The sequence below is a fragment of the Python bivittatus genome, unplaced genomic scaffold (genome assembly GCF_059951505.1).
Source record: "Python bivittatus isolate LINGU-HERP-01145 unplaced genomic scaffold, Pbiv_v1 ctg000970_np1212, whole genome shotgun sequence".
Taxonomy (NCBI): domain Eukaryota; kingdom Metazoa; phylum Chordata; class Lepidosauria; order Squamata; family Pythonidae; genus Python; species Python bivittatus.
This window is the reverse complement of record NW_028277121.1, coordinates 4,670,905-4,686,814: the sequence shown is the minus strand read 5'-3', so window position 1 is coordinate 4,686,814 and position 15,910 is coordinate 4,670,905. Positions and strand designations below refer to the sequence as shown.

The window sequence follows — 15,910 nt, the reverse complement described above, 5'->3', positions numbered from 1 at the left end:
TCAGTGATTGCTTTGCACATACCTACTTAAACTTAAAATGGAAAAATTATATTTCTCTCTTTTTGTTTTTTAAAGTAAAGTTTGACTTGGTTTACCTCTTGTAAGGTTGGGTGATCTGCATGCAAAGGAGGAAGGGGAGCCCATTTTCCTAGCCTCGTGCTCCAACATTACAGGGCCACGATAGAATTCATTTGCGCTTAATCGTTTTTTTCCTGTGGGAGCTCTGTCTGGGGAAGGGTACCTGATAAAGGCATCCAGCACAGCTACTGGTCTAGTCAAGATGTGTCTAATCAGCAGGAAGTTATTTCTATATATGCTGAGGAGGGAGGGAGCCCCATGGTCGCAATGGGATCTTTCCTAGGCGTAAGACCCGTGGCATAAGATCCTAGGCACGAGAGTCTATCTGGAACTCAGAAGAGAAGCCTCTGCATGCTGGCCCATTATCCCAGCCGCTTCTGCTTTTCACCACTCAGCCAGGGCATCTGAACAGTGCAGAAGACTCACAGTTCCGAAACAGAGTTCAGTCAGTGACTGCCTTCACTTACAACACATTTATTCCAGACGACCGTCATTCTTTCTTCAGTTCCATTAACTCCTTCTGGAATAAGAGTGAAATTTTCTTTCCCAACAGCCTTCTGGGCCGTGCTGTAAGTACAGTGGCCGCTTCCAGTCACCTGCAGGTCACCACTGAAAGAATATACACATACAATTGGCAAATAATTATTTAGAATCCATGGAGGAGATGCTGCTTTCACTTTTCATTTCTCACAACCGACGTTGCATTTGTATCCTAATGGTATATTTTACCATTGTTACTGCATTTTTAACTGTTTCTGTTTTTATATTTCACTTCAGTGATAGCTTACTCCCCAGAATATTCTTAGAGATCTTTTTCTGAAGGAAAGCTATAGAATCATAGAATTATAAAATAATATAGAAGGGCCATTTAAGCCACTGAGTCCAACTCCTCTGCTCAATTAAATCAGTTCAGGACTTCTGGGGAAGCAACGGTGAACTGAAGATGGCTCTGCTGAGAGGGGAGCCAGCAATCGCGGTAGAATGAGGAGCCAGCGAATGAACGTACTCCTTGCCCGGGACTCTCACCTCTTCCCACTCAACTACCCATGCAGTCCTGGGGTTATGATGTCAACCGGGATTGCCGTCACCAAGCAATGTGGTCACATGACGTTGCCCTTTATGACCACATCACTTAGCAACAGCAATCCTGGTCCCAATTGCTGTTGTAGCCCGAGGACTAACCATAATATCTCCAGCATGATGCTTGATACCCATAGTTTGCTAACAGCTGCCTTTTCATACCATGCTAAAAGTGACGTCAAATGATCAGGTGTCGTAGGATCCAGACTCAGAGGTGGTGAGGTCACAAACGCTGCAGCCTTAGCCCAATTCTTGTTCCAATAATGAGTCCCATCAGTTCCCAGACTGGCTGTGATTGGTTCCCCCAATACCAGAGCACCTTGGGAGGAGAAAAGAGAGACCTGGTTATGTCCCTGTCTTTCCCAAGCAAGACATCACAACAGCCTTCTGCACACATACAGCTATAGGATTCCAGGGTAGGAAACTAGGGGGAAAGAGAGGCTATTAAAATGGTTTAATTTGAATCTTGCATCCCTGCTCTTCAATTCCCATTTTCAGAAGTGTAGTAATGTTACCTATTATAGCTGAAACAACCTATTCTTTGGACTACAGTTTACTTCCATACACACACACACACACACACAGTATGTGTGTGTGTGTGTGTATAGTTTTAAAAAGAAGATAAAAACTAACAAAAACAATACAAAGGAAAGAAAGGAAAAGAGAGAAAAAAGAAAAGACAAAAGTGCAAAAAGAAAAGATAAAAAGAAATAGAAGTTTCTGATTTTTTTGCAGCAAATACAAAATTATCTCTTACTCTATGGTTGTAAAAAGAAAAGCTCTCTGTTTCTATTATCTAGTTGTTTTTTTTAATCATCAAAACCACAAATCATAAGTTCATTTTTTTTCTGTTTCATGCAAAAACTCTATAAGGGGTTTCCAGTCAGCAATAAATGTAAATATTGTCTTTTCTGACTACGGTTTACTCTCGTGAGATTCCAGCTGAGGCACAATTAAAAATGAATTATACCACAGCAATAAGAAAGAAAAAAGCAAAACTCCTCAACCAATGTTTCTTTAAATGTCAGAAATCTGTCAGAATGAAAGTAAATTGGGGGCCAGGTTACCTGAGGGACCGCCTCTCCCCCACGATTTCAACCCATCCCACCCGATCTCACAGAGAGGGCATGCTCCGGACCCCCTCGGCAAAAGAACTCCGACTAGCGGGGTCCAGAAGGCGGGCCTTCTCTGCTGTAGCCCCCGCCCTTTGGAACATCTTGCCCCCGGAGGTGAGACAGGCCCCCTCACTCCCGGCCTTTCGCAGGGACTTGAAGACCTGGCTCTGCCATCTGGCCTGGGCCGGGGAGGGAGGTCATCATATGTGGGGTTGGCTAGCCCCTTAGAGGCCTGGTGTTGCTACCATCGGCCTCCTGGATTTCTTTTCCTTTTATTTTTGTAAATGTGTCTTGTTATAAATTTTAATTGTATATTTATTTATTGTTTTAATATGTTGTGAGCCGCCCAGAGTTCCCCATTGGGGGGAGATGGGCGGGGACAAGTTTAATTAATAAATAAGTAAATAAATAAATGGGTGACGTGGTGGCGCAGCGGCTTAATGACGCTGAAAGTTGCTGGCCAGAAATGGTCGACGCTTCAGCGGTTCAAGTCCAGCCTTCGCGTTAACAGGGTGAGCTCCTGTTTCCTCCCCAGTTCCTGTCAACCCAACAGTTCGAAAACTCACGTGAGTAGATAAATGGGTACTCTCACTCCGGTGGGAGGAAAAATGCTGGCGGCGCCTTGCAAAAGGAGTCAGGAGCAGTTGCCGGTAAGCGCAAAACCGCGCTCGCCCGAAAAGGGCGCAAAGCAACGGAAACCCCGCCTCCTGCGCTCGCCAGCTGGGCTCTTCCCTAGGAAGGAGGCTCTGGCAAACCACTTCCGAAACAATTGCCTTGAAAACTGCAAGGACTCGTCCAAGCAGTCACTGCAGAGTCGGTAACGACTGAGCGCAGATTAAATAAATAAATAGATAGATAGATAAATAAATAAATATAAATTTGTCAGTCACTGAAAGGTCAAAGGTAGTGAAATGGCTTCAACTGGAGTTTGCTGCCTAGAAGTGGCCAGCAAGAAAGTCCTCTCTTGGGTTCTCTTTCTGAGGATCTTAAAATCTGGATAGGACGGTCAAAAGAATCAGGGCATGCTACAGCCTTAATCCTTCCATCTTCTCCACGGCAGAAGCATCAGGGCTCTCAGATCAGATGATGACAATTCCTTGCGGCTTCCCAACTTCCAGCAGTCAGCCCACACTTCTAACCCCACTTAGGTTTCATGCTTTCAACTGGCTGATTCTTAGTGATGTCATAAGAATGGCAGCAATCTGAGGAATTTAAAGGCGATGAGATATTAAATAAGGCTGGATATTTTTATTTATTTGTACAGAGAGAAATCTGTATAAACGCAGAGTGTAGATACCATTTTTAAGGTGGCTAGCAACAGTTACAATCAATACAAAATTTAAATAATTTAAAAGAAATGCACGCACAAAGGACAAAAAAGGATTTTCGGGGTTGTCAGAGAGAACTGGCGTGCTTAGGAAAAAGTAGTGATGCCAGAAAGATAAGATGGAGGAGGATAGTGATTCATCCCATCTCTCATCTCATCTCATCTCATCTCATCTCATCTCATCTCATCTCATCTCATCTCATCTCATCTCATCTCATCTCATTTGTATGGCCGCCCATCTCACAAATGTGACTATGTTGATCAATTTTTTTTAAAAAAGGCTGAATAAATAAAAATCTAATAATAATAGCAACAACAACAACAACAACAATCCTTTAGGTAAGGCTCTATTAAAAATCATGTTGTTTATAAAGCCTTACAGAAAACAGACCCAACCTAAGAGAGGGCATGTGCAACAACTGAGTGATACAAAATATAACTTAGAGTAGAAACACTAGAAAGGCTCAACTGTCATTGTTTGGAGGAATCTCTGTGATAAGAATGAATGTATTGCCTAGAATGATGTTTTGTTTCAAACAGTACCAGCTTTGAAAAATGATGCACCATTTAAACAATGGCAAAGGTAAGAAGCCACGAGTTAAGTATAATGCAAAGGATAGAGGGGGACTAGGTTTCCCTGACTTTAAGTTGTATTTCGCAGCCTGCTGTTTAATTTGGATGAAAGAGAGGTTGTTGCTGAGAAATAGAAGAATGCTATTTGTATAAAAATAACTGGAAGAACAAAAGTTAAGGTTTGGTTGGCATGGATTCTTATGGTAAGATAAAGTTAATGTGGATTTTAAAAATCATTATGTGAGAAGTGCCATACTAAGAACATGAAACAAATACAAACCCAGATCATTTTCAGGATGTGCCCAAAAATAATACCTTTATTGGTTTCAGCACAGGAAGCATTTTACAGAAGAGAAACAGGCAGAGAGAAATGACCAACATATCAAGATGTATTAACACAGGAAGATGGACAACTTGGGATGAAGTCAAGAGAACAACTGACTGCAGAGGGATACAGTTTTCAGTGGTTTTCATATGCACAACTAAGAGAAAGATTTAATAGAAACAAGAGAGTAATTGGAATTGAAAAACATAAACCAGAATTTGAAAATGAACTATGTACAAACGATGAACATATAATTGCAAAAATGTATAAACTTTTGTTAAGATTTGAAACTGAAGTTAAGGATTGTATAATAAAATGGGCTACCAATTTTGGCTATAATATACAGATGGATACATGGGAAAGAATGTGGGTAAATGAGATAAAACTGACATTATGTTATAATCTAAGAGAAAATGTTTATAAAATGATGTACCGTTGGTACATCAAAACTGTATAAAGGTACCTCAAGTCCATGTTGGAAATGTGAAAAGCACGAAGAGGTATTTTACTATGCATGGTGGACTTGTGAAACAGCCAAGAAATTTTGGATACAAACACATACAATGATACAAAGAATTTCAAAGGTTAACATTGCAAAGAAACCAGAACTTTTTTATTGGGACTTATGTATAGTGAACTAGGAAACTCATGGAAGATTAATTATGTATACAGAATGGGAGCAAGTTTATTATATGCACAACAATGGAGGAATACTGAGATTCCCACAGTGGAAGGCTGGATTGTAAAAATATCAGAATTGGCAGAAATGGCAAAACTGACCTGTTTGGTCAGGGAGAAAACAACATGTGCCTTTTTAAAGAACTGAAAATCTTTTATGGACTTTTTGCTAAAAGAAGAAAAAAGTGAAATGATGCATTAAGGATTTAAGGATTAAAAATATGAGAATTAAATAAGGGATTGAAGGGATTTCTGGAATAGTTAAGAGGGTGTCAGGATCTGCGCAAGCTAGAAATCAAAGCTTAATTAAATGTAGACTAGTGATGCATAGCTGACAGGGTTAAATGTTATAATTGTTAATTGGAGGCCTGCTTGCTGGTTCCTGCCATCAAAGTCAGGAGAGAGGGGGGAGGAAGCAAAGCCAGGTGTACCGTTATCTCTGCAGAGGCACCAACAAGGTCAAGCAACCGTGAGACCAGGAGAAAGACGCGAGGAATTTCAAGTGGGAAAAGAAAGTAGAAGGGGGGGTGAAAAGGGGTTAAAAGGAAGGGTTTTGCTTACCAAGGCTTAGACTCAACAACTGATAGATGCTGTGCATTTTCTCTCAATAAAGAAATCTTTAATGGAACTAATTAGACTCCAGAGGATTTACTGAACTTTGGGGATGAGTGTGCAGACTCTGACAGAGGGAGGGGAGAAAATGGGTTTGTTAATATATGTTAAAGAGAAGGTTGGAAGTCATATTTCATAACTTTAGTTTCCTTTTTTTCCTTTTCTTGTACTTTTTTCTTTTTTTCTTCTTTTCTTTTTTTTTAGATTTGACTTTTACTATATGTAAAATCCTTAATAAATATACATAAATAAAAAAAAGAAAGGCTCAACTAAGGGGTCCTTCGAGATGTCATTCCTCTGATGGAGGGAGCACCAACAAGTCTTCTTCTCCCTCTATCCCCATTCCATCAAAGGTCATCTCCAAGAGCCACCAATAAGATTTCTATCCAATACGCATATACCCCCACCTTCTCAACTTCTCAGCCCAGCCCAGACCTTTTTGCAAAGGGGCTTTTTGGAGCAAGAAGACGGTGAAGGTGAGCTAGGGCAGCAGAGCACAGGGAGGCAAGGGGCCAAGAGGGTATAGAAGGGGGGGAGATAGGCAGGTGGGAGGAGTTGAAGCACTCCTGCAGTTGTAAGTGTGCGTGGGCAGACAAGTGCCCAAATTTGTATCACGTGACCACAGGGATGTTGCAACGGCCGTAACTTTGGGCATCAGTCATAAGTCACTTTTTTCAGCACATTCATAACTTAGAACAGTTGCTGAACGAATGGTCATTAAGCAAGGACTACCTGTACTTTTGCATGGTTTTCTATTTGATGCCGATGAGATAAACAACCCTCTCATAAATGCTTTACTAGCCTCTCATCCTGTAGGAAAGGAAGCTTCAGAAGTTAAGTTGGTTTGGAAGAAACTCTTCAGTTCCTGCTGACACTTCAATTTAATATTGTCTTGTAATAGTAGCTGGAGGAGGTGGAATAATAGGTGGAGATGTTCATTACATCTCCACCAGTTTTCTCTAGGAATTTCTCTACTGAATCTTACAAATATTGGGTTATAATTTGAGTATTTTGACAGTGCCACCTCCACATCAAAAAGCTTACTTAACAATGAGTTGGAAATCTAGCACATATCTATTCTCAAATATGATTTGTGCAAAGAATAATAAACTTCCTCATCAGGCACATGTCAATGGTATTTTGCATATCTGGCCAATGATTCTGTCCTAATCTGGCATGAAAACCACTGTCTGTAATCCCATTGGTTTTTGTGTACAGAAAACTATATTACCAATTTAATTGCTAATTCCTGCCATGTCATTTTAATTTAAGATTATGTGTGTGAAAGAGAAATATACACATTCATCAAGAAAAGACAGTCCTGTACCTTTCTTTCTAGCCAGTGAGATTACATCAGCAGCACTCTTACTCATAACCTTGGTGATATAGACGGGACAGTTGATCCGACTAGCTATAGTGATAGCCCGGAATACAGCTTCTGCTTCAAGCTGAAAGACAAAAACAAAGGAAGTCAATGCATCAATGCATTTCTTTGAAGAACTTTCACATCTTTCTCTCCACCTCTACTAATAAGCCCTTTTCACCACTACCAACACTTCTATCTACAATGTTTGACTTTTTTACATTTTAATTATCTTCTTTGTAGTTACTCCAAACTAAATAAAGTATTGCTCAAGACAGTATCTCACAGTGTGGCTCAGAGTATTTCTAGATTGACAGATCCCATCACTACTAAACCATGTGAGATTTTATTTAGATTTTTTTATCCCGCCTTTATTATTTTTTATAAATAACTCAAGGCAGCGAACAAACTGTAATACTTCCTCCTCCTATTTTCCCCACAACCACCACCCTGTGAGGCGAGTTGGGCTGAGAGAGAGGGACTGGCCCAAAGTCACCCAGCCGGCTTTCCTGCCTAAGGCGAGACTGGAAATCAGAGTTTCCTGGTTTCTAGCCTGGGGCCTTTTTTCCTTCTTTCTTTCTTTTTCTTTTTTATTAGGAAAAGGAGAGAAGTTGTGTGGGAGGCCACCAGTTTAGAAACAGAAAACAGCTGCATCTGGACCACCCTTATCACAAAATTCTGTCTCTCCGACAGGATGATCATATAATAACAGCTGTAGCTAGAAGCAGTGAAGCACATCCCTTGTGATCTGAACTGAACTGAGCCGGGTCCTCTTCATTCCCAAGCAAAACACTTTGGTTTATATATCATTTGACATACTAAGATAAGCAGGAATTGAGCTTAAAATTCTCCACAAAATGCCACAGCAGGGGAAAATCTACCTCCCCCTCATAGGAACAGGCCATGTGGTGCTCTCCAGTCACGGGGCTTTGAGAGAAGGATGTTGACTATTGCAGGTGACTGCCCGCTCTTGTAAGGTAAGCGAGTAACTGTGTTTAAAGAGGCTGCCTTGGGAGGAATGTGGATTTCATGTTGCAGTGAGTATTCCTCCAGCTTCCTTTACCTTTCTAGTTTTGGGAACTGATCCTTCCTTCCTTCCTTCCTAAAGCTTTTTACAGTCTTTGCCTTACCTTCCTTTTCCCATCTGATGTCACTTATTCCTAATCATTCCTAAAGAAGTTACATTCAGATTATCCGGCTGTTTCTAAAGTTTATCTTGCAACTTGTTAAAAATGAATTGTATAAACAGTGACACTTTCTTTCTTCCCACTCCTGTTTTGGTCCACAACACTGAATCAATTTTTCAGTTGCATCCTGTTAGTACATGTGCCTGATACTAATATTAGATATTAATATCAATAATATCACCATCAGCCATTTTGTTGTCTCAATTTGCTTTGTTTTGTGCTTAATTTGTGTGCTGCTGTTATAAAAATGTGAGAGTTTCAGTGTACTCGTGCAATAAAAGCCTATGCGTCGGTATGTACAATACAGTACTTGAAATCCTGGCTGCTGGGCACCTGCTTCCTGTTCTGGGTCTGCTGATGGGGCGGGAGGGAAGAGACCAGAGGGCACAGATGCGCACGCTGCCTTTGGCCCCTGGCACAAAACGCTGCCAACCTCCCCTGCCAGCCAGTTGATCAGCGCAATCATCTCCCATTGGCAGATGGATCTCTGGTTCCCACTGCCAGCCTGGCCCAGAGCAAGAGAGCGCTGATTTGGGGGGCTGGCACGTTGGCAAAACAGATGGAGGCAACCAGAGCGCCACCCTTTCCCGGCAGCGGCGAGCGCAGCCGGCCAGCCGGTCCCTCCCCGACGGACGCAGAGGGCAGCTGGGCTTCCGGAGACCAGCCAGCGACCCTCCAGAGTCCCCTGGAAGGCCGTACAAGTCCTGACGGCCCCCAGCAAGATACGGCAGCGCCCGAAGAGGGGCGGGCGGGGGCTCCCACCCAGCCCCCAAGAAGGGCAAGAAGAGGCGACCGTTTCCCACCGCACTCAGGGCCGCGTAAGTCGCGGCAGCCGCCTCCCGAGAGCGGCCCGCGCAACTCGCTGACGGGACTGAACGGCGTCCCGGCCCGCTGTGGAAGGAGCCACGATAAGCCCCCGCCCGCCTCCCTCCCGCTCCCTTCTTGGCCCGCCTCTGTCGCCAGGACAACCCAGCGGCCAATCAAACAGCAGCGCCGGCAGGGGGCGAGAAGGAGGGAGGCAAGATGGAGCCCTGCCTCCGCAGGCCTCCCGAGGAAGGGGCGGAATAAAAAGAGCCGGAGTCAGATAAAGAGGCAAGCTAAAAGATGGGCTGCCCGGATGAGGGGAGGCACAGGAAAAGAGGCAGCGCTGACAAAACTGGGGGGAGAGGGGCGTTTTCTCCTTCCCTCAGAGCTGCGTGAGGGAAAAGTTCCTCTGGCCGTTTCCCTCCAACGGAGCTGAGAGAGTCGGAAGAAGAGGAGGAGAGTCGAGACGCCCAGCCGTGAAGGAGCCAGCAGAAAAGGCGAAGGAAAGCCAAAACGTGGATGGAAAAGAAATAGAAAGCAGAAACTAAAAAAGATAAAAGACCAATCAAACTCTGTAGGAAAAGGAGTTTTAGCTCCGTACGGAGTGACCGTAGAGATACAGAGTACAAGGATTAAGACCCAGAAGTCAGCCGTAAACAAATATATTACAGATATAGAATAGAAAGATAGGAGAATATAGTGTAAATGCTGTAAAGAGCTTATGGAACATAGAAGGTTAAAACAGAAAACAGTTTTATGATTAAGATTCATTTCTAAAAGCTTTCCTTTTTAAAATGTCTCCCCCCCCCCATTCACTGAGGGGAGAATCAAAAACCCGATCCATTGTCCAGATTTCCAGTGCTCTCTGTCTATTGAGACGGGGTCTATCTGGCTATTGGTGGTTCCAAAAAAAGAACCAGCCACAGCCACAAAGAAATACCTGGAGGGCCAATCAGCTGTTCCACAACTAGCAGAGTGGCAGAAGCGCTGGAATTGGTGGCACCAGCGAGGCTTGGAGACGCTCCGCATGTCTTTTGGGGTGGCAGCAGCTGTAACGTTACTACTTTTTAAAAAACATCAGGCCACACGAGCCTGCTTGGCAGGCTGCATGCAGCCCACAGGCCATATGTTGTGCAGGCCTGCTCTAGAGCAAGATAGGGATTGAGCCTTGACTTCTAAGTAAGCCCTTTCCTTCTTTTTCCTCTAGCAAGTTCACCAGGGCAAACGGAGGGGGACTTGGTGAGAACTGGACCACCTAGCTTCTGCCAAGAAAGATACCAAGCAATGGCAGCTTCTTTCACTACCACAGGGCACTACTTTCTAACTGTAACAGGGTAGCACAGACAATTCCTCCCAAGGAAAGGAGGCTGCATTTCCACTGCACTCCCAAGATGAGATCTGAGGAACCTGGCTTCTTGTGCTACAGTTCAGCTTGGAGAAAGTGTGGCGAGTTGAAAATATTTTACACAGAAAATTGAGCTATATAATATATTAACCTGGCATTTTAGACAATACAGGTAGATCTCAATTAGTGCAGTTAATGAATCCCACAAAATGGTTGCATTATTTAAATTCACACTATTTGAAGTGATATTACTATGGAAAATATGGTAACTGGTTCCAGCTTGATGGCCATAAACATAATTTTTTATATGTATATTAATTAAATATTACAGTAAAGGATAAAAAGAATATAGTTATAATTTAAATTTATGGTTAACAAAGTCACAGAGTAGTTATAGAAAGCACAATAAAAACAAAAAAAATCTAAATATAATTCCTAAAGGTATGCTTACACTGACGAAAACATCTTTACTGTCTTTCAAAATAGCAGCATAGACTGAACTGTTTTTTCTTTCTTTAAATCTTCATACATATGCTGATAGTCACAGAGTGCTTTATCAACATCTCAGTGAATTTGCATACTTCAATCGAGGTTAAGGTCAGGATCCATAATTTTTTGCTTCATGTCTTCTACAGCTTGAAAGATACCTTCCAATTCCCTGAGAGTGAACTCCTTTACTTACACATTACTGCTTTCCTCTGATGGAATCTTCCTTTTCTCCATTTTTCACACAAAGATTAGCTGTCTAAAACCACAACTGCCCATGTGCTAGCCTCCTATTAACTGAATTTTGGGTCTCATTAAACTGACCTATCCATTTACAATTCGCACTAAATTGAATATCTCATTATTCAAACTTGCACTAATCACAACCTACCTGTATAGGACATGGTACTGAAATACATATTTATAAAGCTATCTTTTCTTGACTGATATTAAGTTCATCACAGAAATTCATGGCAAGACTCGCAAATGATTCATTACAAAGCTACACATTTTAATACCAAGCATAAGCTTCATTTTACATCTCAACTGTGGAAAAAATCATTTGGACCCAGTTCTGCTGAATGTTTGGAACCAAATGGAGGAATCCTTACCTCCTCAGGCCGGCTCAAAGCGTGTCCTTCTGGCCCTGTTATTCCCATTGCAAGCACCCGCTTTTGCTCCTGAAACAGAAGAGGCCATGGTCATTCCTGGGTAGCCCTAACCCCTGAGAGAGAAGGGCTCCACTTAGATTCTCAAATCACAGTAAGCAGTCCTGCAGCCAGGTGGTGGCTTCCTGGGAAAATTAGGACATGTTGCTTTCATTTATTTATCAGTCATTTTAAACATTTACATGCTGTCCTCCATACCAAGGAGGCCAGATAGTATTTTCTGCCAATTTCTGCTTCCTTGGTCCAGCAGAAGAAGAACCTGACTAGAAACAGCTTGGACTGTCAGTTCACCTCCAATACTTCTACAGACTCTCCTACCTGTTGTAACAGGCAAACATTAGCCATTCCAAGCTGTATGGCAGCTCCAAAGAAATTTATTTTATAACATGTATATTAGTTCAGGAGCTGGACCAGGACTGAGGAGACTCAAGTTATCCACAACCATGAAAACTCACTGGGAGACTTTGGGCCAGTCATTCCCTCCCAGCACAACCTACCTCTGTCTTGTGCTCTTGGAATAGAACCCAATAAATAAATAAATTCCACTTTGAGATTTACAGTGGCCTAGTCCTGAATCAAATCAGCCCACTTCAAGAGGTTAAAGGTTTTGCAAGGAAATGTGAGATTCCCTCTGAAGTCACCCAAACTAATTCTGGATCTTCCTGAAGCTTTGGAGCCTGCAGAAAGGGACACAGTCTGGCTTCAAAATGTGCTATTCTGCTTTTGCTTTTGCACAGTAGGAGAATCTCCACTGTAAAACAGGAAAAGGGAAGAGAGAGAGGAGGAAACTACTGACAAATTTCCCTTTGACCAGAAGGGCATTCTAATCACAGTGCTTTGACTAATACAATCAACATAACCAATATAAATACAAATAATGCAAGCAATCAAATAAACATCTCTCTCCTGTGCAAAGTGAGCAGTGTCATTTGGAGCCAGCCCTGGAGGAAGGAAGTGAACACCCCAACACAGTGCCACCCATTCCCAACCCCTGGAGCTGATCGTGTAAGATGGTATGAATAATGATATCAAAAGCTGTGGTGACTACCAAACTCTATAACAGAATCACCAATCAGTCCTTCAACCTCTTTCTCCCACCTGCACAGTGTAACAGGTTGGAGGGTATGGTTGCCACCTGTGCCATGTAATGAAGTAGCGTCGTTTCAGGTTGCTCAATTCTGACCTTGCTAGATCTAGTTCTTACATCCAACTGAATCCATCCCAACCATTTCCATCCATTTTTCCACCAGTCTTTTTCATTCCGTTAACTTTCACATCAATAGTCTCTCCCTCCATGCCACATATCACTATTCCATCCTTATTCTTCTCTCCTCTGATGTTTTCCTTCAATCAATTCCCCTTTTTCTCCTTCTCCTCCACCTCAGTATTCTTCCATTTCATGCATGATTTCTTCTTCACCCAATCCTTCTGAACGTATCCTTTCTCTCTCCACCCTCTGTTTCACCAAATCCAACACAATCAATTATTCAACTGATTTATTTTCCTTACTCTGGACTCCAACACAACCTGATCCTTTCTCAATCTATCTGACTCTCATCTTTATGTATCCTGTAAAGTGTTTTCAAACGGTAAGAGAACAGACAGAGAACTGTTAAGGTATGCAAATGCTGACATAAAGATAGTCAGTAGTATGTGGGCTGTTGCAAGGAAAGAAGTAAAAATGGCTGGGTATGTCAGGAGAAACATAAAAATAAGTTGACTGCAGTGGGAATAGGATACTTAAGTATATATGGTAAAAGACGATGATGCAGGATCAATAATGAATGGATGTTGAATAAATGTGGATTGAATATAAGATATGACTATAAGGAATATAAATGGTATGTGAATATAAAAGTGAGTGTCAAGACTGAAATAATTCAAACCAACTCTGGCTTGAATTATTTCAGTCTTGTCACTCACTTTTATGTGTGTTAGGCGTCATTTGAAGTCTAGAAGAGCTGTGATAGGGCTTAAAGTTTCTGTGGCAACTCCCTAGCTGCATTAAAGTACATTCCGAGACTCCTAGAGATTTCTGTTTCCTAAACTTTCCTACCATGAAGGGCTGACATTGAAAGCCGTCAAAGCTCCTCTGTAAGTCAACCCGTGCCTAACAAATCAAGGCAAAGTTGGTTTGAGTTTCTTTCCACTTTCCCTGGACTCAAAGTATCCTTTGTGTAAGGACTTGGTATTCTCAGTCCTCTGCTCTTAATCCAACTTACATCTCATCGTGGTTTCTGACTGCTTGTAATGCATTCTTAATTTTTATTTAGCTCTTAAAGACCAAAATAGATTTTATGTGTTGATTGAGTTAATGACTTACATGGCTGCCTATCTTAAGAAACAACTCTGGGTGGCTCACAATCATGTTACTTGCATGCAAAAATATCTAAGAAAGTCCAACTCCTTCCTTTTTTCCATAGCATTCTTTCAAAAGTGGTAACTAATGCATGCCCTGGACTGTTCCTACTCCTATCATCCCCTCTGCGTGTGCAACTTTATGCCAGTGGCTCTTACGATGGCAGGCCCTGCAGCCTCAGTTTTCATAAAGAGTAATACATTAACCTGGGGAGAAAACTCTGACTCTTCTAAATATAGCTCTGTTCTTCTTTCAATACTCAATGAGAAGAAATGCAGCAAACATAACTTTCTGACACATATAAGCCTTCCACTGTGTTTTCATCAGTAGGAATCCATACATTTCAACATCACTGTAAAGAGAAAAAGAGAGCAAGCGAGACAACAAGCAAGTTAAGAAAGGATAAGAAAGAGAAAACAGGAAAGAGATCTTTCTCACCTGAGCTATCAAATCCCCATTTTCCGCATGCACCATGATAACAGCTCCAAGACTTTTCAGAAATGTAAATGCTTCATAGAGCTACATACAATTCACAGAGAGAAAAAGAATGAGAAGAATGGCAGTCTGTTGATGATTTTACATGTTTACTATTCTCTCAGTTTAAGATAACATGAGATCCAAGAAAGGCAAACTTCATCACATCTATTCATTATCTCCTCACTGGCAAAATGGATCAAGTCCCTTCTGGGAGTAGGGAGCTTTTCTAACCTCCGTTCCTGTCTCCCCTCCTGGGTTAGAGGCACTACTGACTCAAGTCAGCAGAAGCTTCAAGTGAAAAGTGTGTTTGGCACTAATCAGTAACAATACTATCAAATCCTTTAGAGAGATATTTGTCTTGGGATCCAGCATGGAAGGAAAGAGTCAATTCCCCTTCTATATCCTTGATCCTGCGCATTACTAGCCCACTCCCCCCAAGTGATCCTTCTCCTGCAGAAGAACCCCAATGAGCTGTGGAGTGACACTTTTAAAGACGTGTAGTGTGCCCAGATTTAGCCCTTTACTATTCAAGCCAGATGTGCTGTGAATCTCTGGGCTCGGAAATGCACTGAACCTCAGGCTGTCTTTCCAGGTCAGGAAATATTAAGTGGAGTACAACAAGGGGCTAATTAATTGCACCAGCTCAAAGTTTGTTTCCAAGCCCAGTTCAAATGCCAATTCTGATTTATAACATTTTTCATGCTTAAGATGTTAGCATCCAGTAAAACCAGAATTAAAAAAGGAGATCCCAGTTTGGTGTAGTGGTTAAGGCGCTAAGCTGGAAACCAGGAATTCATGAGTTCTAGTCCTGCCTTGGTGACCTTGGACCAGTCCCTCTCTCTCAGCCCTAGGAATGAGGCAAGGGCAAACCACTTCTGAAATCTTGCCAAGAAAACTGCAGGGACTTGTCCAGGCAGTCGCTAGGAGTCAACACGGACTTGAAGGCACAAAATAATAATAATCAGAAAGCAGCAACTCCTAAAATAATTGTCATACATAGTACATTAATTTATTTAAATACTACCATGGACATTTTATTTGTTATGTTATTACGTGGATGTTGTAATTGTTTTGGTTGTTTGAAACCACCAGGAGGATAGTAACTCAATAAATGAGTGGAGTCCTTGGGGTTCTCTGAGCCTGATTCTTTTCTTGCAAGAAAAGAACCAAGCTCAGAGAACCCCAAGGACTCCACAGTTCAACCCTGAGCTACACATATTCGCCTCTATTGGAATAAATCAGTAAATACATTATAAACACCGGAACTCTCAGTATGTCCAGATTTTCCTTAGGATCTCAAGGCAGAATGTACAACCCAGTGCTGGTTATCAAATTTAAAGCCGTACAAGATGCTACATATCACCTTTAAAGCCCTACATGACATAAGACCAGGTTATCTGTGGGACCACTTCTCTGTGAAGGTATCTGTCCAT

At 42.0% G+C, this 15,910-nt stretch overlaps 1 protein-coding gene across 1 annotated transcript in view; it reads right to left on the bottom strand.

The window, feature by feature from the left end:
• Positions 1–15,910, bottom strand: part of CRMP1 (collapsin response mediator protein 1) — a 57,240-nt gene that overhangs the window by 16,705 nt on the left and 24,625 nt on the right. Inside the window, exons 6-10 of the mRNA XM_088131266.1 lie at positions 14,439–14,519; positions 11,585–11,653; positions 7,116–7,236; positions 1,321–1,477; positions 546–687 (exon numbers count right to left, since the gene is read on the bottom strand). Of these exons, the coding sequence (XP_087987392.1) occupies positions 546–687; positions 1,321–1,477; positions 7,116–7,236; positions 11,585–11,653; positions 14,439–14,519 (570 nt within the window). The remainder of the gene's footprint in view (positions 1–545; positions 688–1,320; positions 1,478–7,115; positions 7,237–11,584; positions 11,654–14,438; positions 14,520–15,910) is intronic.